The sequence below is a fragment of the Calypte anna genome, chromosome 3, assembly GCF_003957555.1.
Source record: "Calypte anna isolate BGI_N300 chromosome 3, bCalAnn1_v1.p, whole genome shotgun sequence".
Taxonomy (NCBI): domain Eukaryota; kingdom Metazoa; phylum Chordata; class Aves; order Apodiformes; family Trochilidae; genus Calypte; species Calypte anna.
The window spans coordinates 6,178,053-6,203,041 of record NC_044246.1 but is presented as its reverse complement, the minus strand read 5'-3'; the positions used below and the strand labels follow the sequence as shown (position 1 = coordinate 6,203,041).

At 37.8% G+C, this 24,989-nt stretch overlaps 1 protein-coding gene across 4 annotated transcripts in view; it reads left to right on the top strand.

The window, feature by feature from the left end:
* Positions 1–24,989, top strand: part of ARID4B (AT-rich interaction domain 4B) — an 86,926-nt gene that overhangs the window by 26,029 nt on the left and 35,908 nt on the right. For all 4 annotated transcript variants that reach the window (XM_030447133.1, XM_030447132.1, XM_030447129.1 and 1 more), the window contains 9 exons: positions 3,816–3,926; positions 8,648–8,713; positions 9,291–9,381; positions 14,078–14,157; positions 16,251–16,342; positions 18,498–18,636; positions 22,252–22,331; positions 23,625–23,698; positions 24,551–24,696. In XM_030447133.1, coding sequence (XP_030302993.1) covers positions 3,816–3,926; positions 8,648–8,713; positions 9,291–9,381; positions 14,078–14,157; positions 16,251–16,342; positions 18,498–18,636; positions 22,252–22,331; positions 23,625–23,698; positions 24,551–24,696 — 879 coding nt within the window. The remainder of the gene's footprint in view (positions 1–3,815; positions 3,927–8,647; positions 8,714–9,290; positions 9,382–14,077; positions 14,158–16,250; positions 16,343–18,497; positions 18,637–22,251; positions 22,332–23,624; positions 23,699–24,550; positions 24,697–24,989) is intronic.

The following is a 24,989-nucleotide window of genomic DNA, read 5'->3' as shown; positions in this document are numbered from 1 at the left end:
AGGCTGCAGCAGAACCCTTTCCAGCAGCTTGCTTGGCCTGCCAAAGAAAATTCAGCCACTGAATTGGGGGAAATTGCTGACTGGTCACCTAGAGACTGCTCCTTATTTAAGTAGTAAAACAGCTTTTCAGCTGCGGCAGCTTCTGCTGCTGCCTATAGAAACCCCAGTCCGTACACAGCAGTTGTGAATCGAGGTGGCAAAGACTCTATTCATCCCATTCCCATTAATAACACAACATTAAGGAGTAGTAGGGCAGTTGCCCATTAGTTTGGATTTCCCACTGGAAAGCGCGAAACGGCAGGAAATCTTTTTATTCCTTCTTGCTTAGTCAAGAGGATGCCAGAAATTATTAAAGTCGGTTTGTGAGTGCTGATGCTCGGCACCCCGGGGCACGGTACCTCTGCTCCCCAGGGACAACCACCGGGATCCGGGATGTGCCAGCAGCCCTCACCCGCATTCCCGGTTCCGTTCCCGAGTTGGGGGGGGGGGGGGGGGGGGGGGGAAGCGGTCCCGGGCGGACCCCGAGGTCCGGTTCTGGCGGTGTCGGCAGGGCAGGGCTCCAGGAGGTCCCGGGAAGCCCTGCGTGCAGCTTGACCCGGCAATCGCCTTAAGGGGACAAATTTAGTTTCCCGGCAATCCGCGATTAATCTGCCCCAGCCCCGGGCGCCTTCGGGCAGCGCTCGGCGCTGGTTCGGGCAGCCAGAAACTTCTGGCAGCTTCCCCGGCTCGGGCACCTCCTCTTAAAGAGGCAGAAACCGGCGCTGCCCGGTACTGCTGCCCTCCGGATCGGCCCCAGAGGTGCCCGTCTGTTTCTGCTGGACCCGATGAGCTGAACAGAACCGCCCGGGTTCTGTTTGATAAGCGACTGAAATGATGAATCTGACTTCCGCACTTCACAAGCTGTAGGTGCAGCCTTGAGATGTGGAGACAGCAACAGATGAGAGCAGGAGAGTTGTCTCAAAATGAAGTCTGGAATGGCTTTAAGGCAGCCCAGTCCGAGGTTGTGTTTTACCCTGACCCTTAAAGACCATCGGAGGGCTGCTTTCTAAGGCAATTTCAATGTGGTTGTAATAGCTTTTACAAGATTTCTGAATCCTGTTCTCAGATTTCTAGATGTATTTTAACATACTACTTTTTTTCTTTCTTTCTTTTTTTTTTTTGTTTTTTTTTTTTCCTGGTAAACAGCACTGAAAAAACAATAAAAAGAAATCCTGCCAAATCATATGAAAACGAAGCAGGCAAAGATACATTGATTTTGAGTATAAAGGTGTCTATTAAATGATGTAAGCATAAAACTGAAGGGATGACAGAAAGGTAAAAATAGCAGTATACTTATTTTTAATCTCTAGTTTTAATAGAATTGAATAAAACCTGCTTGAGAACAGGCAACTCATGCAGTGACTGAAAATTACAAAGTAGTTGTAAAAGATTATCTGAAATTACTGCCAGATGTTGATAATTCTTGTTTGTTTTTGCACTTTGCATTCCCTGTGATGAATCACATCTTGCTGGTTGTTTTAACTTATCCCTTTCAGGTGATACCATCAGCTGAGCTTTCTGTTGTAATAATAACTTCAGGAGATGTAGGAATTTAAATTAACTTGTGTGGTAATAGCAGAAATCAATTCTTACAGCTGTTCTTCTAATTAAGACTCTTTTGGGAAGAAGCTTTTTAAAAAGCAGGAGTAGTAACAACAGAATCACTAATACTGGTGATTATACTCTTGGCCTGTTTTAAAGTTTCTCTGCCATAAACTTTCAAACATGCAAAGACCCGAGGTTCAGATTGTCTTGGTTCCCACTACTGTAGGCTTTTAAAAATAAGTTTAAAGTCAGTGTTAGTGAAGAAAAAGCATTCTTTATTTTCTCTGAGATAAACTTGACATTATGAGTTGCTTTTTGATGTAATTTGTTTGGTTTTATAGGGAGGTGTAGACTGATACTAATGCCATCAGCTCTTGAAGTGTTTGTTTATGGGAGAATTCTATCTCTCTGCATCTGTGTGAATTAATTTGGGATCTCTCTGTCTTGTTAAAATAACCTCAATACTCCACGCTTTCTGTAAAGTTTGGAATGCCAACTGGCATGAAAGACTCTGAGCATTCCAGTGCTGAAAGAGTTTGGTCACTAAAGACCAAACTGGGAGAGCAGGAGGGCTGTGCCCCTCCTAGAGCTTCTCTGACTTCACAAGAAAACAAATCACTGTTTCCCCTGTTCAGATTTATAGTGTGTGAAGAAGTTACTACTTTGGGCACTCTGAGAGTACTAAGCAACACCAGGTCTATCACCATCCCCTGCCCCAGCGTCCTTTCAAGTGCAATAAGAGAAAAACTTTGCATCCTGCCTTGAGGGCAAGAGCATTTACATTGTTAGACAGGCAAGGAGGGAATTAATTTCAAAATCCCAACACTCTTTAACTGATACCTCATTAATCCCAGCTGAGTTTTATTAAGTGTGGAGTAGGAATGGATGTGTGTTCATGGATATGCTACTACCAGAGTAGAATCTCCTACTGCTCTCCGTGGAGTCATGTACAGTGCATGTAGAGAGAGAAAGGGAGGGATTCTCATTAGAACATTCATGTTTTAAGTTCAGGCAGTTTTCTAGTGCTTTGAAATATATTTTATTACCTGAAAATGAGAGGTAGACTTGAACAGAATCAAGATAAAAGCATCGTTAATACAGATGTCTCAGTTTCAAGTTTTGCAAAACTTAAATTCCTCAAAAGTCACGTATTGAAGTATTCAGGTACATAATTGCATGTCTTTGCTTCTGATGTATTGGAGCTGGAAACAGCCAGTGGGAATTACCTATTGCTGAGTGCTGGCACCTCAGTATCAAATAGCAGGTCTGAGATTATCTCTGTATTCTTCCCACAGAGAGTCTGGATGTGCCAATTGCTTCTTGTAAACTGTGTTTGAATCTGTAGGGCTGCAGGAACATGATGTGGGCTTAGAGAAGGGCTTGGATCTCTCTGTCCAGCTGTTGTTTGGGGCTGCACAGGGACTTGGAGTTCTTGGAAACATTTTCACTCCTGTTGCTTGTCACCCTCTGCCTTCTCTCTTCTGACCTACATTCTGTGAAGTGATAGTGAGGTGGTTCAGAGATCTAGAATCTCTTCCCCCAGATTACACTGGGAGAGGTTAGGTGAGAGAGGGTGGATCTCCTGTGAAGGAGCAGAGCCTTCCTGAGCTCTCTCTGTGTACTAAATGGATCCATATTCTACCCCCAAAACACTTATTTGCCTCCTCTTCCATTTCTTTTTTCCCTGTTTGGGTGTCACCTCTTCCTCTGTTGCTTGTTACAGAACCTTGTCTCTCATCTGGGCCCTCCACCTTCATTGTGTGTCTATCCTACTGTTACTCTACTACTGCATTAAAGTCACTTCAGAGTTTTTACACTTATTAATGAAAAATGAACTTAAGTTGTTGGAGGCAAATCAGACACCATTGTCTTCTTGAGACTCATCAGATCTCGAGGCAATTAATTCAAGGAGCAGGTAGAACACCTGATTTGCCTTCACCCTTGCATCAGCACTGCCTGTCTGTTGTGTCTTCACTTGGTGCCAATGTTGGAGGTTTATGTGGTGCTTGTTGCAAACAAGGGTGGTGTCAGTTTATTATATTTATGGTAGTCATTGTTAGGAGCTTAGTGTTGCATTCTGTGTTTCTACTGCTGTGATATACATATGCTGTCAGGCTAAGTTTTATTGGGCTTTTCTGCTGTGTTGTGTCTGACAAGAGCTGGCAGTACTGTGACAGCTATAGTGCCAGTGGGCAGTAATTAAAAACCAGTTTTATTGCTTTCTGTTCCAGGCCATTGATGAGCCTCCCTATCTCACAGTGGGCACTGATGTGAGTGCAAAGTACAGAGGAGCCTTCTGTGAAGCCAAGATCAAGACAGCAAAAAGACTTGTCAAAGTCAAGGTATGTGATTTTCCTGCAAACACTTTTTTGGGGGGGGGGGAAAAAAGAAATCAGTGTTCAAAAAGTAAAGAAGTGAAACTTTTTTAGAGTCTCAAGACAGCTAAGAGGCTGTTCTTCCCTTGGAGGCTGGTAGTGGAGCCTTTGAAATAACAGTAAGCTCATTTTTGTTGGGAGGGGTTCCCTCACATGGTTAAATAAATTCTTTTTCTGCTTTGCCATCTGCTTGCATCCAGTATTTGTGGCCTTCAAAGCCATGGGCTGACCTTAAAGCAGTTGATGAATATATAACAAATGTAGGCTCATGTATGGGAGGATATGTTCAGAAAATAACAAAAACTCCTCAACGTATGTTTAAAATGGTTTCTTTTTCCTTCAGGAGCACAGGTCACTACCATTTAGCAGTGGCAAGTAGGTAATGCTTGAGGAATAAGATGAAACCCTGCTGTCTTCAAACAAAGAGTTGTCATATTGAGTCCTACAGAATAGGAAGCAGGGGATCTCACCTAATCTTGGTGATGATTAGTTAATGACTGCATGAATCAATAGAAACGACGTGCAGTACAAATAAAATTGTGGAGAGGGAATACAAGAGATACATTTTAACATCCCTTGGAAATCTAAAGTATCATTTCCAGAAATAAAGAGAACAATGGGCTTGTTTTTATTGTACAGTAAGTCTGCACTGCAAAGTGGCCTTATATTTCTGTTTGGATAATGTTGCTGTAAAAGCTTCTAATCTGGGAGCAGGTACTATTTTCCTCTCTGCCTTTTAACCCCTTAACAGAAATGTAACAGAGCAAGGATGAAAAGCATTTAGGAAAATAAACTCAATTGTTACTCTGCAACGGAGTTATAGTAGCAGAATATTTTTCCTATACCTACTGTAAATATAAGTGAAAATGTGTGAATTGTGAGTGGTGGTAACCTGTTACAGGAGAACCTCCATTATAAATCATGCCTTGTTTGAATCTGCCCTCATGCTATGGTACTTAAATGCATGAAGGAGGGAGCAAGTTATCTCCAGAAGCCTAAATGTGGGAAGGACTATTGTCACTTACTTGATAGTAATGTTAACTATAATTAGAAGATGTTAGTCTTAGATCTGACATCCTTAAAAAGCCTTTATAGCAAATGAGTGGTCTTATCATTTCATTAGTCCTAATTCTTAACACCACCAGCTGGTCTATACTTTGCAGCACCACTGCATTTAAGCTACTAAGTATTTGTATTAAAGATGTTAAGTATCAGTATTTAGGAACAGAAATTGTGTTGTGCCTGGATCAGTGAGATCTTAATTCACTGAAATCTTCAGAGGGCTTTCTGCTCTCCTTTTTAGATGGCCACTTGCACTTAAGGTTGTTTTTCATTGATGAATTCTCATAGGTCTGTTGCTTGCAGTTTGGTCACTGCAATGTTTCACAGAATGATCTGGAAATTAAATGGAACAGGTTTTTGTACTGGAAGTTGTTTGTGGAGGTTGTGCCTAAAGCCTTTGGGTTCAATTCTGCCTGAGTGTGTGTCCTCACTCTTACTGTATAGCTTAGGGCAGTTTAACCCTGGTACTGTTGTTGGTGAGTGGAGTGATGGGATTTCTGGTTGAAGGTTTTTTTTTTGGTGTGTGATAGTGCAGTAACAACACCTGTCTACATTACCTTTCATCCACAAGGAATGTATGTTCCCTAAACCTAACAGTGGCCTCCTGATTTTCTCCAGCAGTCTTACAGCTCTTTCTGCTACATGTTGACTTTGCCCAGTATTAGCTCTGATTTTTGTTATCTGGTGTGCCTTGTGTGGAATTTTGGTTGGTTGTCTGCTGCACTTATTTTCTACTTTTTTAACAGTTTCTTCTGTTAGATTTTTATTCCCTAGTGTCCTAGAACTGCTAGAGGAAAAGGAAAGTCAGTTAACTTTATAACATCAGTTTAGTTCAAAGCTCTCATGGAAGTTTTTTGACCAGGTGTTCTGTTGAGAAAAGAGCATGACAAAACTTTTTTCACTATGTATTATGTCATCTTCAGGCAAGTAAAATACATTTAATTGCATCTCCTTTTACTTGCTTTCTTCTGTCAAATCCTTCTTCCTAGAATATTTTGAGGTATACTTTCATAATGACTTTTCCATCACCAGTATAATTTAATAACTATTTGATTTAACATATGTGGTGTGCATTTATAATTTTAGTATCAATAAGTACTGTATTTCACAGTTTTGCAGTCTTTGGGAGGTTCTGTACATGGTGCAGAATTTAACTTCATTACACACTTTGTCATGGAAAGCAGCAAAACTTAGAATTTGCTGGGACTTATGAAAAGTGTTGGTTGAGGGCAGTACAAATTTGACTTAAGGACAAGATTTTGGTGTTGGAGCAGTCGTGGTCCCCTCTATCTTTACAGGATCTGTGAACAGCTTTTCTTAAAGAACTGTTTCAGCCAGTCTATTCTGACATTGTCTCCTAAAACAGTTTGCACCATCATCCACATACACTTATATTAGGGTACCTTCCACAGAAGTTTCAGAAGGAACTGTTCTCTCTGTAGGTCTTTATTAAGCAGAAACTAGTGAAGCATCTGTTCTGTAGAGCCTACCAGGACTGTCTTTTGAGGATGGTGAAAAAAAGAAAAATTCCAACTGAATCTAAACAGGTTAATGATGTGCTGAATGTTTTAATTGTTTGCCTGAGACAGAAAGGATCCACACTGACAAATAGTATGGGAAGGAAAATCCTCAGTAACATATTGACATAATTTTCACCTTCCAAGAAAGACCAGTGGTGTCACACTCAGTTGAAAGTTTGAATATTTCCCTTAGTAACCAGTTTTTTTTTTTATAGTACATATTAATATCTCAGGAAGCAAAAGCAGTGATATAAAAACCATCTACTCAAAAAGAGTCAAAGCCCCAAGGCATTTTTAAAAAGAACAAACATTCTGGAATACACAATAGCAATTTGCCTTATTTATGTTTCATCATAGTACATTGTGGCTGGCTCATGGTTTGGGAGAGAGTTCCTTTTTGCTGTAAAATACATTTAAGATAATGACACAAAGTAAGTAAAACCAGATGTCTCTAAATCAGAATTGATACACTGCATATTTCAAATGAGCCAGTAGTGACCACAGGTTTCAGATTTCTTTGCATCTGAACTGTACTTTTGATTTCTAGATAAAACCCCCAAAAGAGAGGAAATAAATACTGTATCTGACAGGCTGAAATTCAGAAGTCTTTGCTCAATTAATTCCAAGCCTGAATCCTTTGACTGGCTTGCAGGTTGTAAAATATGATTTTTCCTGTCTGGTGGACAGAAAGTGGGTGGGATGTTGCAGCTTCTTTGCTGTGGTATCTAATAGAAGATGCACAAAACGATTATTTCATGAAGTAGCACCTGGAAGGCAGTGAAGTTTTTTGTGCATTTGTTTTCTAATGAGCCAGTCAAGGTAGGCTCTCCTTGATCCTGGTTGTAGGTGCTGTTCTTAGCTTTTTGCTCCTTTGAAGGTTTACAAAACTCCCATCAGCTCTCCTCCTGAGGAGAATTGGTGTTGGAGAATGAACACTGTTGTTCTGAAGGAAATTCTGTTATTGCTGTGTGCTGTGGAGAAACTCTCAACAGTTATGAGAAGATAACATGGAGTACATTTGTGAATCAAGCCCATATTTAATGTAGGATTGCTGTAGTTGGGAGTTACTATTACGTGGCTGAACCTCATGTTACATTCTTACTGTGAATACTGAATAAAACATCATGTACTTACACTGAGTGAGTGAGTTCTGGTAACCATTAGAAAATAATTTGTGTGTAAATGTAAATAAAAATGTACATGAAATGTTATGTCACAATTTTCTCAGCTTCCCTGAACTTTAAAGGAAGAGCTGAAGTAAAGCTTCAGGTGTAATTAGTAAGACCTGTGACTTTCAATGTGACTCAAGTTAATTCTGAGTGAGAGGAGTGGTGAATATGTGTAGCATCTGATACAAATAACTTAATCATGTTAAGTTATGAACTTAACATGAAGGCAGCCTGTGTAGGATTAAAGCCACAGCTGATGGTGTGGGGAAATATTTTGGAAATGCTTATGGGATTTGCTTATTCCAGTTTTGAAGACTGGCAAGTTAGGTGTCTGTACATTTATTTCCAGTTAAGTAGCAGTGTTTAAGCTAGGCTGGTATTAGTTGAAGGGCTCTTTGGGTTGTTCATTTTGTTCAGTTGGTACCAGTGTCCTGTACTTTTTCTTTGTGAGTCTGTCAACCAATGAGTGGCAGAAATGTTCATTAATATGCAAGACCCCCTATGATAATAGAATTAGATGTAGGTGCTAAAACTACTTGATTTCACTGAAATACAAATGTGTCCTTAACAATTATTTTTGCTCAGAACTCTTGAAACTTTCTCCTTTCTTGATGTGGAACCAGAGCAGTACAATTCAAATCATTAAGAGAACTGCAGAGCTGATGTTGAGCCATTAAACATTGTTGGTAGACTGCTGTTTGATACTTCCTTTAGAGGTAATGGTTCTATTCTGAGAGATAAAAATGTATTTCAGAGGTTTTGAAGACTAAGCAATTGTGTCCTCATGCTTCTAGAATACATGAAGGAAGCAGTTTTCAGCAAGTGGAATGATTATGGTGATTTACTGTAAGATCAAGAGAAGGACTATTGACTTGTGCTTGTGCTACTCAATTTTAGCAAGTGATTGTCAGTTCTATTTATCTTTTTTTTTTTTTAGGTAACTTTTAGACATGATTCTTCAACAGTGGAAGTACAGGATGACCACATAAAGGGTCCCTTAAAGGTAATAAATTTGTTTGGTATTTTGCTATCACTTTGAAAAGCATTCTTTTTCAATATTTGACATAAGTATGTAATAAGGCATAAAAGTGGAATTTATTACACAGGCCAGGTAGGACCACAGAGCATAAAAGGTAATGCTGCAAAGCTGGAGTTGATAGACTCTTCATGTTAACTTTCTCTTTTGTAGTTAAAAGGGATGCAGCATACAGGCTGATGTGAGCCTCTTTGTTCTTTTTGGCCTGAAAGCTAAGAAGTTTGGCTGGCTCTGGTTTTTAGTCACTGTTGCTTTGGAAAACTCAGCTGGAGGATTTGATGGGCAAGCTCTTACACAAGAGAATGACATCACTCAAATTGGTTCTTGTTCCCCACCTGCTGGCTGAAAATAATCATCTCAGTTGGCTTATGTTAGAGGAAAGAAGTTTCGAGGGATACAAATATATTCGAGTGAAACAGGAAAAGTATGGTACATTTAAACATAGAAATAGGTTAGAAATAAACCCTGTTTGCTAAATATAAAAATGTTAACTTCATTGCCCGTTTTAGAAGCTCTCCAATGCTAAGTGGCTTTTGTGTTTTAGGTGGGAACTGTTGTGGAGGTGAAGAATCCAGATGGAACATACCAGGAGGCAGTTATCAACAAATTAACAGATGCAAGTTGGTACACTGTAGGTAAGAAAATAGTTTTGTATTTGCATAAAACTCATGACTTAAAAATAAGCCTGTGACCTGTATGGGACTTAAACATGGTGAGAGAGATGTTTTTGAGATGTATACATGTTTCAAGTTTGGATGAAAACTATAAACTTCTTATATATTTTTATGAGAAATTGTATCCTCACAATGTGAAATTGGGACCTCAAATAAAGGCCTAGTGAATTGCTTTGTAAATGGTGACTGCTTGTTAGATGTTTGATATACAATTGTTAAATATTCTGAAGCAAAGCATGCTCTCATGCTTCCATAGAAAACTCCTTTTGAAACAAAAGTTCAATATTTATTTTTCTCTACTCTCAGACTTAGCCCTGATAACAGTTGCAATAAAAACAGCTTTTTTTTTTTTTTAATGTCTTTTCCAGCTTGTTTTCTATGTTTTCTGATGTGACTTAAGGTTCTGTATCTACATGCAGAGAAGCTAATGAAGCTTTTATTTTTTTTTTGAGTGTCTTTTTTAAAGGCCTTATATACATGACTTTACTCTTTTATGCTGTGTACCAGTAGATCAGAATGTCTTGGAAAACTGATCAACTGTAGAATGATAACATTTATTCTATCTGTGTCGTGGTAGTCTTAAAAGGTACTACAGGAAATCTTTTGTGTCTTGAGAAACTATATATCCCTTTTCTTGGCAGACATCTGGGACATGAAAAGGTGAAAGAACCTTAGCAAGATTTAGTTGCTTAGCATATTAAGGGTTGTTACTGCTGAAGTGATGCTGAACAGCTAGGGAAAGACAAAATTTACCTACTTATAGTTCTTTTAGAAAGAAATAGAGCTGCAAGTTTAGATCAGACCTTCCAGGTAAGTGGTGCAGAAAACATCTCTGTTTTATTGTTGAAACAGAATGTGTGAGTTAAGGAGAGACCAGGTTAGACTGAGGTGAAACACAAGGTATAAAGATAAGAATTAACATTATAGAGAGTGTTTTGCTGATTAATTTAGAAGTACATCAAATATGTGAGCTTTTAAAAACAAAATGGTATGGCTGGTGTATACATACAACTATGGTAGCCAAGGCCAATGGCATCCTGGGCTGGATCAGGAACAGCGTGGCCAGCAGGTCCAGGGAAGGGATTCTGCCCCTGGGCTCAGCTCTGGTGAGGCCACAGCTTGAGTCCTGTGTCCAGTTCTGGGCCCCTCAGCCCCTCAGGAAGGAGATTGAGGTGCTGGAGCAGGTCCAGAGAAGAGCAAGGAGGCTGTGAAGGGATCCAGCACAAGTCCTGTGAGGAAGGGCTGAGGGAGCTGGGGGTGTTGAGGCTGGAGAAGAGGAGGCTCAGGGGAGACCTCATCACTCTCTACAACTCCCTGAAAGGAGGTTGGAGCCAGGGGGGGGTTGGGCTCTTTTCCCAGGCAACTCTCAGCAAGACAAGAGGGCACAAAAGGTCTCAAGTTGTGCCAGGGGAGGTTTAGGTTGGAGATGAGAAAGAATTTCTTTCTGGAGAGGGTGATCAGGCATTGGAATGGGCTGCCCAGGGAAGTAGTGGATTCTCCGTGTCTGGAGATATTTCCAAAGAGCCTGGATGTGGCACTGAGTGCCATGGGCTGGGAACTGCAGCGGGAGTGGATCAAGGGTTGGACTTGATGATCTCTGAGGTCCCTTCCAACCCAGCCAATTCTATGATTCTATGTTGTTTGTCTATCCATATGCTGCTGAGAAAACGTAAGATCAGCAGCTCAGCAAGAGGAATGAGAGGAGTCCATGCAAATCAAATTTTGAAGGGAGGTGTCATGGAACTGCATTCTGTAAATCTAAGTAGATGTCTGTCAAAAACCTGCAAGTAAGAGGAGATGTAAGAACTGAGAGAAAATGGTGGTATTTTAGTTCAAAGTAGACAAAAGCATGTTGACCTTGCAGGATCAAAGTAGCACAGCTGCTGGCTGTGTAATGTGCTTTGAGAGACAGTGACTCCATCACTGGGTGATCAGAATACATTTTGTCAGGAAGGTGAGTGGAATGAGACTTGAAATTATCTTTACAGACAGTGATGGCTTTGCAGATCTGAGTGAAAGTCCCAATTCCAGGGGTAGTTCCCATTCAAATGCACATTTCAGAATTAGCAGATGTCTTAACCAGTAGTTACTGAATGTTGTCCTGGCACTTTTTGAGAAGTATCTAATCACTTTTATTGTTAATGATTTTGTAAATTAAATTACTATGATTTGGTCAAAAACTTTGTGAAGAGTCATAGATCTGAAGCAGTACCTTTCCTGAAGTTGTTACTTCAGACCCACTGCAGCTGTAGCATGTAGAATTTAGAGGAATTTAGAGAAATTAGAGGACTGTTTTGGGGATACTTCAGAACACTTTTTAACACACAAGATTGCTTTAAGACCATACGTATCTGTCTTATAAGATGATGTCTGAATAGAAACTGTACATCAGTCCATTTATGTCCTTTTGGTGCTGCTGCTTTCCCCCCAAAGGAAGATAGGAACTAAATTAAATTTAAAAAACTTCAGTGGGTATAGTCTTTTAAAATGAGTGTCACACAGTTATATAAATGCATGAAGTGTCCTTAGTTTATTTGCCTGTGCTATAAACATTCCTCAAAAATCTCAAAGTATCCCAGTCCTGTTAATGGATACTGCTTTGTTATTCATATAAATGTGTCTTTAAAAAGCTTAAGTGGTGCTCTTAGCAAACACAAAGTTAAATGTTATCAGGGAAAAAAAGTCATAGGATTGGTTGCTTTACTAAAAATGCAGAATCTTGCATGTTCATAATTAGTCTTAGCCTACTTGAGCACTTTATTGCTTTTTCTCAGGTGTTTTTATTAGTTGCCTCTATTTTTCCTTTTCCTTGCCGTTTCAGAACAGGTGTTTTTGGATTCCTGTGTGTCTGCTCAGGAGATTGTTTTGAGGCTGTTCCATCAGCATAGAATGTCACATAGAATGTCACACTGCAGCTGCATGTGCTGTGCTGGGCACTCAAGTCTTCCAGGGAAGTGGCCACAAGCAGATTACCACACAGGACAGATAATGTGGCTAACATGGCTACCTGCCTAGCTCAGAATAGGTTTATCTCTGTTGTAGTCAGCTTATCCCTTGAAGTGATTTTTTAATCTTTCATTATGTAAGGAGACTGCTCTGTTAATTAACTCAAACTGAACTAAGAACCTGCTCCCTCTTCACTTAACCAAAGAGTGTGTTTATGTGTCCTTAACTGTCTTTATTTGTTGACATTTGAAATGGCAGCATCAAACCCTTGTTTTCTTGTGCAGTTCTTGCTGTTGATACTTTTCAACAATTTTATTTGAATTGACAGAATACATCTATAGCTGATATTTTATCATTAGAGAGTACTCAGCAATTACTGTAGTATAAAACTGACTGGGGAGTGGTGGTCTCAAGGGGAACTTTGTTCCTCAACAGTACTGAATTTTATATAGGGGTGAAAAGTTCTCAGAACTAGGTGAAAGTTACTTTCATGTGAAATAAATAACATCACAACTCTTGACTAGCACCTTGTTGCTTCTTGTATATTTTAATGTAAACTATTAAATGTTGAATACAGATTATAGCACCTATTATCTGAAAAAACAGATGTGGCTGAAAATTGATCTCTAATCTTGCCAGGTTGATAGCCATTCTATTTTGTTATTTTGACACTTGTTTGTGATGGTTTTTACATATTTTTAGTTTTCCACCATACAATTATAGTGAGATTGAATGGAATCGAGCTTGGTAGGACTGCTGATGGACAGAAGAGAAGATCTGAATGAGGCTGAAAGAAACGTGAAGAAATTGTTGAAACTTTGAACTTCTAATGTAGTATCTTAATCTAATCTTAGGCATGAGAATGTGCCCACAGAAGTCTTAAAGTTGACTGCAGTGTTGGGATAAGAACATAATTGTTATCTGTGTTGGGAAGGGCAGAGGAAGTCAGTTCTTGGGTGCAAGTTTTCATCTGTTAAATACCTGTATAAGGCTCGACAAAAGCTTTTATATGACCATTTATCTGCCTCTGAAGAACTCAGCTTGAACGTGTGTAGTGGATTTCAGGATTCAAAAGGATAAAGTATGCAGCTAATGCTATAACTGTATTATGAATTTCCCTCCAGCTGACCTACTGATAGCACAAGTAGTAGAAAGTCTGTAAAACAGGAGCTTCACACTTGTGTCACTACAACTGGATTTTATGATTGATTGTACTTTGACAGTCATCTTCCTTAGGCTGAAGTCAGTAGAGGAAGCTGTTGAACTTACATGTAACATTAAACTGTAACTATTTCCTCAAAATATCTATTTTCATTTCTCTAGAGTAAGCATAGCTTCCATATGAATATTGTAGGAGTTCTGGTTATATAATAAAGTTCTGTCGAAAAAATAAATATCCTTAAAGAATAGTTCTTCAATTTTAGCATGCGTTGATTTTTATTTGTGTGTCCTGGTCCATGAATTGTCTGATCAACTACTCATTAGTTAAGATTCTGTTTAACTTATGCAAGCCTGGCATAGCTGTGGTGAGACAGAAGCTTAAGTATTTGCTTGATCTGTGCAAATGTTTTACTGGATATGCAGCAGTATCCAGGTACAGCTTTTTTTTTTAGGGACTGGCTACTGGAATATATATCTCATTCTTTCTGTTACCTAAATCAATGACTGATTTTTAACATAAAATGGTTTTTGTTCCTTTCCTGGTTGACAGTATTTGATGATGGTGATGAGAAGACTCTGAGACGTTCTTCCCTGTGCTTAAAAGGAGAAAGACATTTTGCTGAAAGTGAGGTAATTAAAGAATTTTTATTTGACCACTTTTTATTTTGAAAAATCTGAATGTGGTATTTTTAGTGCTTCAGTCTTCAGCAAGTTATGTATATCCATGCTTCTAAAAACTGGGGTTATGTAAACTGCAGTCTAGAGGGTCTGGTGCTGCTTTTCTTTTTTTAAACAAGAAATGCAATTACATTTTACCAAGTTATGTAAGTTGAACAAAATAAGCATTTCATATTTTTTCCTTTTTTGTTATTAATGGTTAATAGATTGTAGATCACACAAAAAAAATGTCATCACACAACTTCTTTACTTTATATAAAAAAAATTGGTAAGTATTGGTCGGACAAGTGTCAAAATATGGTACATGAAAAAATGAGTGTACATCTTTAGACATAATTCAGTTCCACTGGATTTTAGCAGATGATCAAGTCTAATTTGTAAGAACTGGTAAACTTGAAAGATCACTTTTCTTTTAAAAAGCACACTGTAAGTTGCTGTTATCTGCTAATTTGAAGATAATTGCCAATATTTTGAAGCTGATCCGTGTCTGACAGGTGACTTGCATATTAAAGTAAGCAGATAGTTGTTGCAAATTTCAAATAGTTGAACTTTCAGTGTGAGTTATGCCTTGTTATTATCTAAGATAATCTGATCTGGTGGTCAGATTTCTGTAAACATGTTAGCTTATTGGAAAGCTACTGAATAAAGGGCTTTTTTTTCTCTAAATAAATACACTTTATTATATAGTCAGCTGAACTTGTTTCCTGCTTACTGCATTCTTGTGAAAGTTCAGATGCCTTCAGATATCTTCTAAGAATCCTAAATCAGGGTTAAACACATGTGAAGGAGAGGGCCTAATTAGATGCCTAAATCTGGATTCAGATATAAGTAAAAAAAAAAAAAGGAATAATGAATGAAATCTTACATTTTGGTGACTCCTTCTTCATATTTTATCATAATTTTTACCACCTCAGCTTTTGATGTCTTGCCAAAAGTCAAGGAGAAGCAATTCATTGGTCACTACCCTCCATGAAACACGTATTGCATCCACCACACTGAGAAGTAAACATGCATTTACTGGTGACAAAAAGCCAGTTTTATTGTCTCTACGCCAAGTTCTGTCTGACACAGAGTACTTATGAGAGTTTTGTTGGTGTTTCACATTTAAAAATCCATACACATCTCAGTGCTGTACTTTGGAGGACCATGTTTACTTCCGGAGGCTTTATGCTTGAGAATCCTGGAGTTGTTTTGGTTGGAAGAGGCCTCTGAGGTCATCAAATCCAAACATTAACCCAGCACTGCCAAGTCCAGCACCAAACTGTGTCCCTAAGGACCATGTCTGCATGGCTTTTGAATTCCTCCTGGAGCAGTGACTCAGGCAGCTTTCTTTCGAAGAACTATACAGAAACCTCTCTGTGTACCCAGTGCCTTCAAATCTGGAGCAGTTATTGTTGAGAAGATAAGAGCAGCCATAGGGGAAGAAGGTACTAAATGTCCATAAAGTCCTCCTGTTGATTCTGAAGCATTTTCCCTTAGTGGAGAAAGCTGACTCTTTCTCTCCATCTCTTCTACTAAAGCATCAGCTCACACCCTCTTGGTTATCAGTGTAACAACCTCTTTTAAGTTGTTTTAGAACCTTTCCCATTCAAATTACGAGTTACAGAAATCCAGGTAACTCATCATGTTTGCTTCTTAAGTTATCTTGAAGTTTAACTTCATGGGGCACCTTTGTTCATTTATAAGTAAATGATTGGGTGTTCAGTCTGACAAGACAGGCAGAATATTCATTCTGAGAGATTAATTCCAGGCCAACAGAATACCTGGTGCTTAATTATCTGTGTTTGAATGGTCCAAAAGCAGAACTTCTGGGAAGAATTGTCTGTGTTTGTTGGACAAACTTTAATTACTTGGAAGTAGGGAGGAAGTATTGAAAAAAAACCCAAAACAAAGCACATTACTTTTTAAATTAAAGCCAGGGGCAGCTCTCTATTGACAAAAATGACTTTAACCACATTAAACAAACATCCAGTTTGCTGGATTACTTGAGTCATTTATTTTTATATTTATATGTATATGGTTTTGGTTTTTTTTCATTTCAACAGACATTAGATCAGCTTCCACTCACAAATCCTGAACACTTTGGGACTCCTGTTATAGGAAAGAAAACAAACAGAGGAAGGAGATCCAATCATATGTAAGTTTAACATCTTTATATCCATGCTGTCTTTATTCAATTTGGAAGCTTTCAATGTGTGTGGAATTTTACTAGTTCATGCTCAAGCCTCTTTTACTCAAAAAACCAGAAAGCTACATGAAAAGTCTTGTTTAGCACTCAGACTGAAAGTCAGTTTTACAGTATTGCTGGATGCAAGAATTACAAGTCTTCATGTAATTGATATTTAATAAAACACTGGGAATAGGCAAGAGTTTTTCTTGGGTTTATTAGTGGAAATGTGTTCTCAAGTCACATTCAGATGCTTCTCTGGATTGCTAGTATTATAAATGTGTTTGATTCAAACTGAAATCATTACAATTAAGTCTTTGTGCAGCTGATATTAAGTTTTTGTAGAAGTTTTTTTTTACAAGGTCTCTGAAGGGCTTTTAGAAACTGGTGAACAGTATTATGGTTTGCAGCAAAGCTTATTGCTAGAAAAAGAAAGTTCAAGAGTAGTGACTTGGTTTCCTAGGTGCCAGAATTCTTGGTATTTGTGATCTTGAAAAAACAGTGTTAAATACTCCAGTGACTGTTCTTTTTTGATGTCTGTGGGTGAGGTTTGTTGATTGTTTATTTAGAGTTGATTTTTGGTTTTTGTTTTGTTTTGTTCTTAATGTTTTGAGATGGTGGTGTCTGGGGTGGGAAGGGAATTTTCATGCTTGGATTACCCTTTCATGCTCTGTTTCTTTGGTAGTTTGAAGCAAATACACCCTGTATATATAGAGGCACTATAAATTTACCCAATTATTGATTTACTAATTCATGATGTATTGAAGGAAAAAGCTGATATGTAACACAGAGAATGTGATAGTAATTTCATTGGTGGCTGTGCCTGGGTTGTTGTCTTCTGTTTCCCTATTTGTACAGTACTTTATTAGGCAGAAAAAAAAACACACTTCTCTTTATTTTGTGATTAATATTGACTCAAATAAATAAAAAGACAAATTGTAGGCATTCTGGTATAACTGAGCTAGGTTATAGTTCTTAAATAATCCTGGCTTTCTCTCTAGTCCTTGACTTCTTCCCACAAGAGATTCTCAGACCCCAGACAGCAGCCTGAAATGCTTTCATACTGTATTTTAGAAGAAATCCCTACTTTAAAAGGGGACATTGGGGGAAAAATGCCCAGGTTTGTCAGAACTGCAAATGGTGACATAAAATGAGTCTGGGGAAAATGAACAATAATTCACCTTAGGCTGTAAATTCAGGTGTCTTCTGTTACACACAGCTGTGAATCTTCTGATAATGCTGAGCCCACTCAAAAGTAGTTCTGTGAAAAATCAAAGGTAACTGTTGTGCTCATTGACCACACTGTGTATTTTCTGAGAATTAACCTTCACAGTGACTAGTAAAAAAAAAAATGTAGAGAGAGCCAGGTGTGCTGATTTTTGTTTTATTTATTTCAGTCACTTGCAGGTAGTCTTAGTTGGAGTAGTTTTGTACATTCAGGCTCCCCATATGGTTAGAACAAGGTGCAGTTCTGTACTGAAACAGTCAAAACAATGAGCCAAAACCTTTTTTTAATCAAAATATATTTGCACCTTTGCCCATCTGCTTAAATTCCAACACTTCATTCAATATGAAATTGAAACAGCCATTGAAATGCTCCACTGCACATCAGTAAAGAACTGTTTCAGGCTAAATAGACTTCTTTTTGACTTTGCTATTCATCTTCATAGCTGATGTTTCTTCTTCACAGATTTTACCTCTCACAAGAAATCTTTTTATTCTGCATGGCTGTTAAGGTAAAAGAGAGATAAAGAGGAAAACTGAAACAGTTTAGCTTCATGTTGGTTCAAATGCAGCAGCATTTTTGAACCATGCTTCATTAGGGTAGAATTCTCATTTCAAATGGTCCTGACAGTCCATTTCTGGTCCTCCAGGTGGATGCAGGGTGGCTTTTTTGTGTGGTTTTTTTGCATGTGTTACATGTAAATAATCACTTCGAGTTTGAAATGTTTATTGTTATTGTAATACCCTCATAAATATTTTGTTAATTTTTATCCTAAAACAGTTTAACAGGAAATTCAAATCACTATTATTTATGCCTCTTGACACTGAGGGTTTAGGTCTCCTGGATTTATAACAGGCAAGTTTTGAATAGTTGAGTTTTAAGTCTTTTTCTGTTGTTTAGTCCTGAAGAAGAATCTTCATCCTCTTCCAGCGATGAAGATGAAGATGATAGGAAACAAAGTGACGAGTTACTGGGAAAAGTTGTGTGTGTGGACTGCTTCAGTGTGGATAAGAAGAAAGCTTTATGGTTTCCAGCTTTGGTAAGAGTTTCATTTTTATTTTAATGTTGTGAAGTTTCATTAATTATCTAGGCACCAAAGAAAGGTGGGCTTTTTCATTTTTGATGGATTAATCTCTATTTTTTTAAAAACTTAATATATTTCTTCAAATTGGACTGTATCATAATAGTCAAAGAAAATATTATTTATGTAAATATGTTTGATTATAAAAATTGATTGCTAATATAGCTTTAATTCTACCAAACAGCCAGAGCTTGATGACTTAATTACAGCTCAACTGGTTGTTTTAGTATTATTGGACTAAAGCTTCAGGGTTCTTTTCCTAGGCTGCTGCAGGTTGTTTTTCTGAAGTTTTATCAAGGAAGAAAATAGTGATGACATAGGTATTACATTTCTAGGTTCAATATAAACACTTTTGATCATCAAGCAAATGGTTTTTCTTTGTTGCTATGGTAGGTAGTAGTGAATTACCAATACATTTCCTGTAACACTGTCATCTTTTAGTACGAATATTTTTTATCTTCCTTTATTCTGGTTTAAAAACACTTTTCTGGTTGTTGTTGTTCAAGTAAACTTCCAATAAAATATCACTTAATCTAAGGATAGCCTATAGATGACTGATATATTTGGAAATTAACATAGGTTCATATGTGGTAGCTTCTTGTACCAAGTTTTAACTTGGATAATAACTGTAAATATTTGAATCACTTCTCCCTGACAGTGACAGCTTAAAATGTTTGCTTGATTCCAGGAAGATTTTTGCTCTGCTTTTGAAAGGATGCCATATAGTAATGTTTAACTCTTCCTAGTGTGGGCAGGTGCAACTTTCTAGTTGTCACCTCCTGTCTTGCAACCTATTCCAGATGCTTTCCACCCAGACTTCTTTTGTAAAAGTTTTTGGGAGAGAATGAATCATTGGAGTCTTTTTTACAACAATGGAAAGGGCAGAAAATACAGCAAGGAGATACCACGTTAGTGACACAGCTTCAAGAGAGGTTTGCTGTAACAGACAAGCAAGCCAGGGTGTTTCTTTACTGAAAACCTTCATCAAGATTGATTCCATGTTGTCTGCCTCACACTTTCACTCTGAGAAGCAGTGAATTGGGCTGGCTTGAGGTGTTTCATATTGCAGTGTTGAGTTGTAGCCCTTCTAGTCATGCATGTGACAGGGAACAGTTTCCATGGCATCCTCTCTGGTAGGGGTTGGGTTTGCATGGGACTAAGAGTGGTGCTGCTCAGGATAGTTGTGGGTCAGACCTTAAAGATTAACTGGTTTCATTTGCAGAGTAGAGTAGCTCATTCCTCATGGAAAGCTTCTTGCAATGCATGAGAAGCAGGAGAGGGTTAAAGTTCGAGGGTGGAGCTCATTAACTCTGAAATATCTTATCCTAGATTAACTGTTATTTTAGTAATCAGGTTTATAGCTCTGCAAATAAACATAGTGTTGTGTTTAATGTGAAAGGCTATGACATCCAATAAGTTTATGCCCCAAGTAGGTTTTTTGTTGTTTTGTTTGGGTTTTTAAATCTTTTTCCCTGTAGTTACACCTGTCCATTTTTTACCTTTTAAACAGGCTATGTCTACCATATAAAAAAAATAATTTTAGCTTATTACAATAAATTTTGCTTTATAATATGCTAATTGTGACTGGGAATGATAAAATGAAAATGTGGATTTAATATGCTGAAGAAATAAGTATCACAGAATTGCTTTGTTATTAATCATGTTGTGTACAAATATGTTTTGTGTGTAAGCACAGAGAACATTGTGCAGGTTTATTATGTGAAAAGAAGTTCAGAGATTAGCCTAAACTCTTACAGCAAATAACAGTTAAGATTAGTAGTGGAAACTGGTTACTTTGGATATCAGTCCTATAACCAGATAGCCTGCCACTTATAAATGTAAAACTGATGAGGTCTAAAAATTATTCTGAGGACTCAGTGATTGACAGCATTGTTTCTAATCCTACGTAACATGGGGTTGGGGTTTTTTAGGTATTTGTGGGGGTTTTTTTGTTCATTTGGTTTTTTTCTTTTTTGTGGTGGTGGTAGATGAGTTGAGAGCAATTGCTAATTAATTATAAGAAGGCCTGGCAGTTACTCCTTATGTCAAAGAGTGTGATTCAGTAAGCTTTATAGCATTGCTTAGTTTTATTGTGTACTTAAAGGCTTTTGGAAGGTGCAGTGAGGAAATCTGCTTTCAGCATTTTCAGAAAATTGAGTTTACATAGGATCATCTCTCTCATCCTCCTGTGACTCCATGGAGCTTGTTTTGCATGGCAATTGAGAAAACTTGATTCAGGCAAAATTGAGGTAATGTTGCTTGGCATAAAGGCACCAGGTGAGGTTGTGCTAAGCTGTTTCCCAACCTCTGAATGGATTTCTTACTACTAAGATCTTTATGCTCCTAGAAAACCAATAGCTAAAGCTAGAAGGGCTTTTCTCCTTCTTAAGAGAGATAGGAGATTACACTTAGGTTCCCAATAGGGAATAATAATCACTTCCTTTTATGTTGGTGTTAAAACACTATTGCAAACCATATCTCAAACTGTATTTCAGTTAGTAAGCTGTAGTTTGTGAGGTAATTTCTTTGGAGACTGTAGAACATATTGAATTTGGAGGCTGAGGCTATATAAGTTTTGTTTTCCTTAAATCCTATGTAGTCTGTGCTCTGTGATACCCAACTGTTTCCAGATCAGGAGCTTTTTACCTTCTGAAATGTTAAACATCTGGTGACCTAAGGAGGAAAAAACCCTCTTGTTATGCAGAATATTTGTTTTGGCTGAAGAAATAGGACTGAAAGCAGTTGGTGTAAGAGAGTAGAGACACTTACTAGGACTAAATTTGTAGTCATTTGCTGCTCTTTGGGTTTTCACAGGCAGCCAGAATTTTCTTAGCTTTCAGAGAACTGTAAAAGTTTTGATAGGAGAGAGGTGAGTGGTGGAGAGGTTTGCTTTTCTGTTCTGTAACTCTGGAAATTCAATATTTTTTAAAATTAAATTCCTGAAGCTTTTTAATCAGCAACTTATATACTGGTTTAACAAACTTTAATAGCTTTTAAAATTGCAACAAATAATTAAGGTTATCTGCTAGACTTGATTAGTCTACTTAAATTAAGGAACCTGTCATAATACCTGTACTTGAGGCACTCTTCTAGGTAGGTAACTTATGAATCCTTCATTATAAAATTGCATTTCATAATTCCTGTATGCCTTTGGTTTTGAAACTCTGATTGCATCCTTGCAATTTCTGGAAATTTTTCAGAAGAGGTCTCTAACTCAGGTAGCAGCACTTGGTGGAAGTTCTGTCCTTTCAGGGATGAAGAGTAGAGTAAGCTGTAGTGGCATGACAGAACTTAACTTCTGTCAGAATGGTTCTTCCTTATGTTTGTGGCAGCAGCCACGAAGGAAGTAGCAGCCCTCTAGGAAGTGAGCATGAACTCATGAATTCAGTCATTTCAGGAGGTCATCACTCCAGTGATTTGGGGGATCTCAGTTGCTCTCATCTCAGTGGTGCTAAAGAGAAATAAGGGTCTTTGAGAGGCATCAGTATATACTATTACTCTCTTGTCTTGTTACTAGTACTCTCTTGTTTTTCCTTTTTCTCCCTAAACTTTGTATTTGTAATATCTTTGCAGGTGGTGTGTCCAGATTGTAGTGATGATATTGCAGTGAAAAAAGACAATATTCTTGTTCGTTCCTTCAAGGATGGCAAATTGTGAGTAGGAATGTAGAGGTTGATAACTGAATAAAATCCATACCAGTCAAGTGAATTGTAGTATGAGATGTGTTGGGTGCAGTATTAATGAAATCAGTAAGCTAAGGAAGTTTCTGCCAAGATTTTTCTTGAGATTAAAAACCTGTTAACAGCCTACATGGTGATGAAATTAATCTTGAACTTTGTCATTATTAATAATGAGATGCATAAATCTGTCTGGCTGAGTTTCAATTCCATTGTTATGATGGTAGGCAAAAAAAGCAGTGTTCACAACTTTAAGAATGGTCTGAGGCTCTTCCTGCTCTTGTTGGCCTAGAGCACTGCTTTTCAGTGACCCTAAGTCTGTAGCTGTGACCCAGCTACAGAAAGGAGTGTATTTGAGGGGTGTGCACACACAGAAATTACCTTTTTTTAGGTTTTATGTCATATATTTATCTCAGTCTAGACTACAACTGCTTATTACCACATTCTTTGAGAAGACCTGTAATAATAATCAAAGTAGAAATGAAAACAGAATCCTAGAAAACCAGACTGCACGTTGTTTGCAACAGAATAAGGAAGTTTGTATTCTTAAAGTCATGTTGGTCAGGGAAGGGGAGTTAATGGGTGACAACAGAACTCATTTTTTCTGGGTTTTAGTTTTTATTTTAAAATTTGCAAGTATTTGTTGTGCTTGGCTCAATTTAACAGAAAGCTTTATCAGAAAGGACACTGAAATATTTAGCAGTTTCACTGTGGCTTAATTACTTACTAAGACTAAGCTATCACTTTACTATTTGGTAGTAGCTGAGGCATCAGCAGATGTGCACACACTGGCACGTTCCCCTCACCCTTCAAAGCTGCAGTTCAAATTTGCTTCCTTGGATATAGCCACAGTAGAAATGGAAAAGTGCTTTTTTCTTTCAATTCAGAAACCTTTCATTTTTATAATGAAAAGTGATACTAATAGTCATTTGTGTTTTAAACAAGCTAGGCTTTTTTTTTGTGGGTGAGTATTTAATTGCTAGATTAACATGAAATTTGTTTTTTAAAGTAATATATTTGGGAGATTCCAGATACTACCTGTTAGTGGATGAACTGTCTTTAATATGCAGTGAATGCATATGGATGGTCTGACCAAATTTGTGCAGACATTTTGGGTTTAATCTTTTAACTAGTACCAGACTGACAATAAGGAGTTGTCAATAGATACTTCATACACTTCTGTATGTTTAGTAAGTGTGTTATAGACTGAGCTCTGTATTATGCTGTTAATTTAGGTCTGAAACATTTATTTTCTTTAACACTTTCTAGCCTTTCTGTGCCAAGAAAAGATGTTCGGGAGATCAGTGAAACTTCACCAAAACCTGATGCTTTGTTAAAACAAGGTAAAAACAGTTTTCTGTTGGGAAAACACATGTATGTATTTAGTTTGTTATGTAAATTTAACCAAATTTCTGTTAGAGTGGGTCATGTCTTAAAAGTACATGTACAAATACAGGATCTTTTCCAATAGCATAACACATGGAAGGAGAACACATCTGAAAATATAGAACTTTTTAAAAAAACAAATAAAAAACCCAACAAAAAAAGAAAGACTTAACAGAAGCTTTCCATTCTACTGCACTTGTCTTAAATGTAGACATGCCAAACAGAGGATATAATCATGCAGCACAGAGTGGCTTTAAAGGCTGCTTAGTATTTGGCCTTTTGCATTAGACTCTCATGGAGTTATTGTCACTGTGGTAAGCTGAAATATAAGTTGCCTTTAGCACTCTCAAGAAGCTGGTATTGTGGATTCATTTGGAAAGGTTAAGTTTATGGGATCAAACTCTTAGAATTAGCTTGTGCTTATTTGTTCCTCCTTCTACTCTCTGTTTAATATACAGAAACCACAGTCTAAAACTGTAGTAGAGGTTCTTTTAGTTAAATTGTCATATATACTCTAATACAGAGGATCTTGATTTCTGTCTCTAGACAGAAACATGGTAATAATCCTAATAACAGCTCTGAATAATTTGATGTGTGAAGAGCACTGGGCTAACTTGGCTGGGTAAGACAAATAATGATGGACATCCTGGTATTATTGCTGAGTTGTTTTTTTTAATTTGGGGGTCAAAATCTTAATTAGCAGTCTTTCCTCCCTCTGTCTTTCCTACCTGCCACCCCTGGCTACTTGATTAAAATGTTTGGTCAAACTGATACTTCTGCAGTACTAACAAATCCTGGTCCTTTTGCAGCTTTTGACCAAGCCCTTGAATTCCGTAAAACCAGAACTGTTCCTAGCAACTGGAAAACAGAATTGAAAGAAGACAGCTCCAGCAGTGAAGCTGAAGAGGAGGAAGAGGATGAAAAAGAAAAGGAGGATAACAGCAGTGAGGAAGAGGCAAGTGAAGTTAGTAAAGGTCATAGATAGAGTGTAATATTTAGATAGATCTACATTTGGGAACATTAAACATGGTAACATACATAACATTATTAGCATAAGCAACATAAGCCTCTCAGCTTTCAAGGTCTTTAATCAACAAAGATCAATGAATGTGAGAATATCAATTTGAAAATACCTTTTGAGTCACTAAGCAAAAAAATGTAGTCAAAGGGCTGAGTCATTAAGGACTAATGAAAAGTACAAATGAAAACTCAAATGAACATCCTGTTCAGAACCTTTCCCATGCTGAT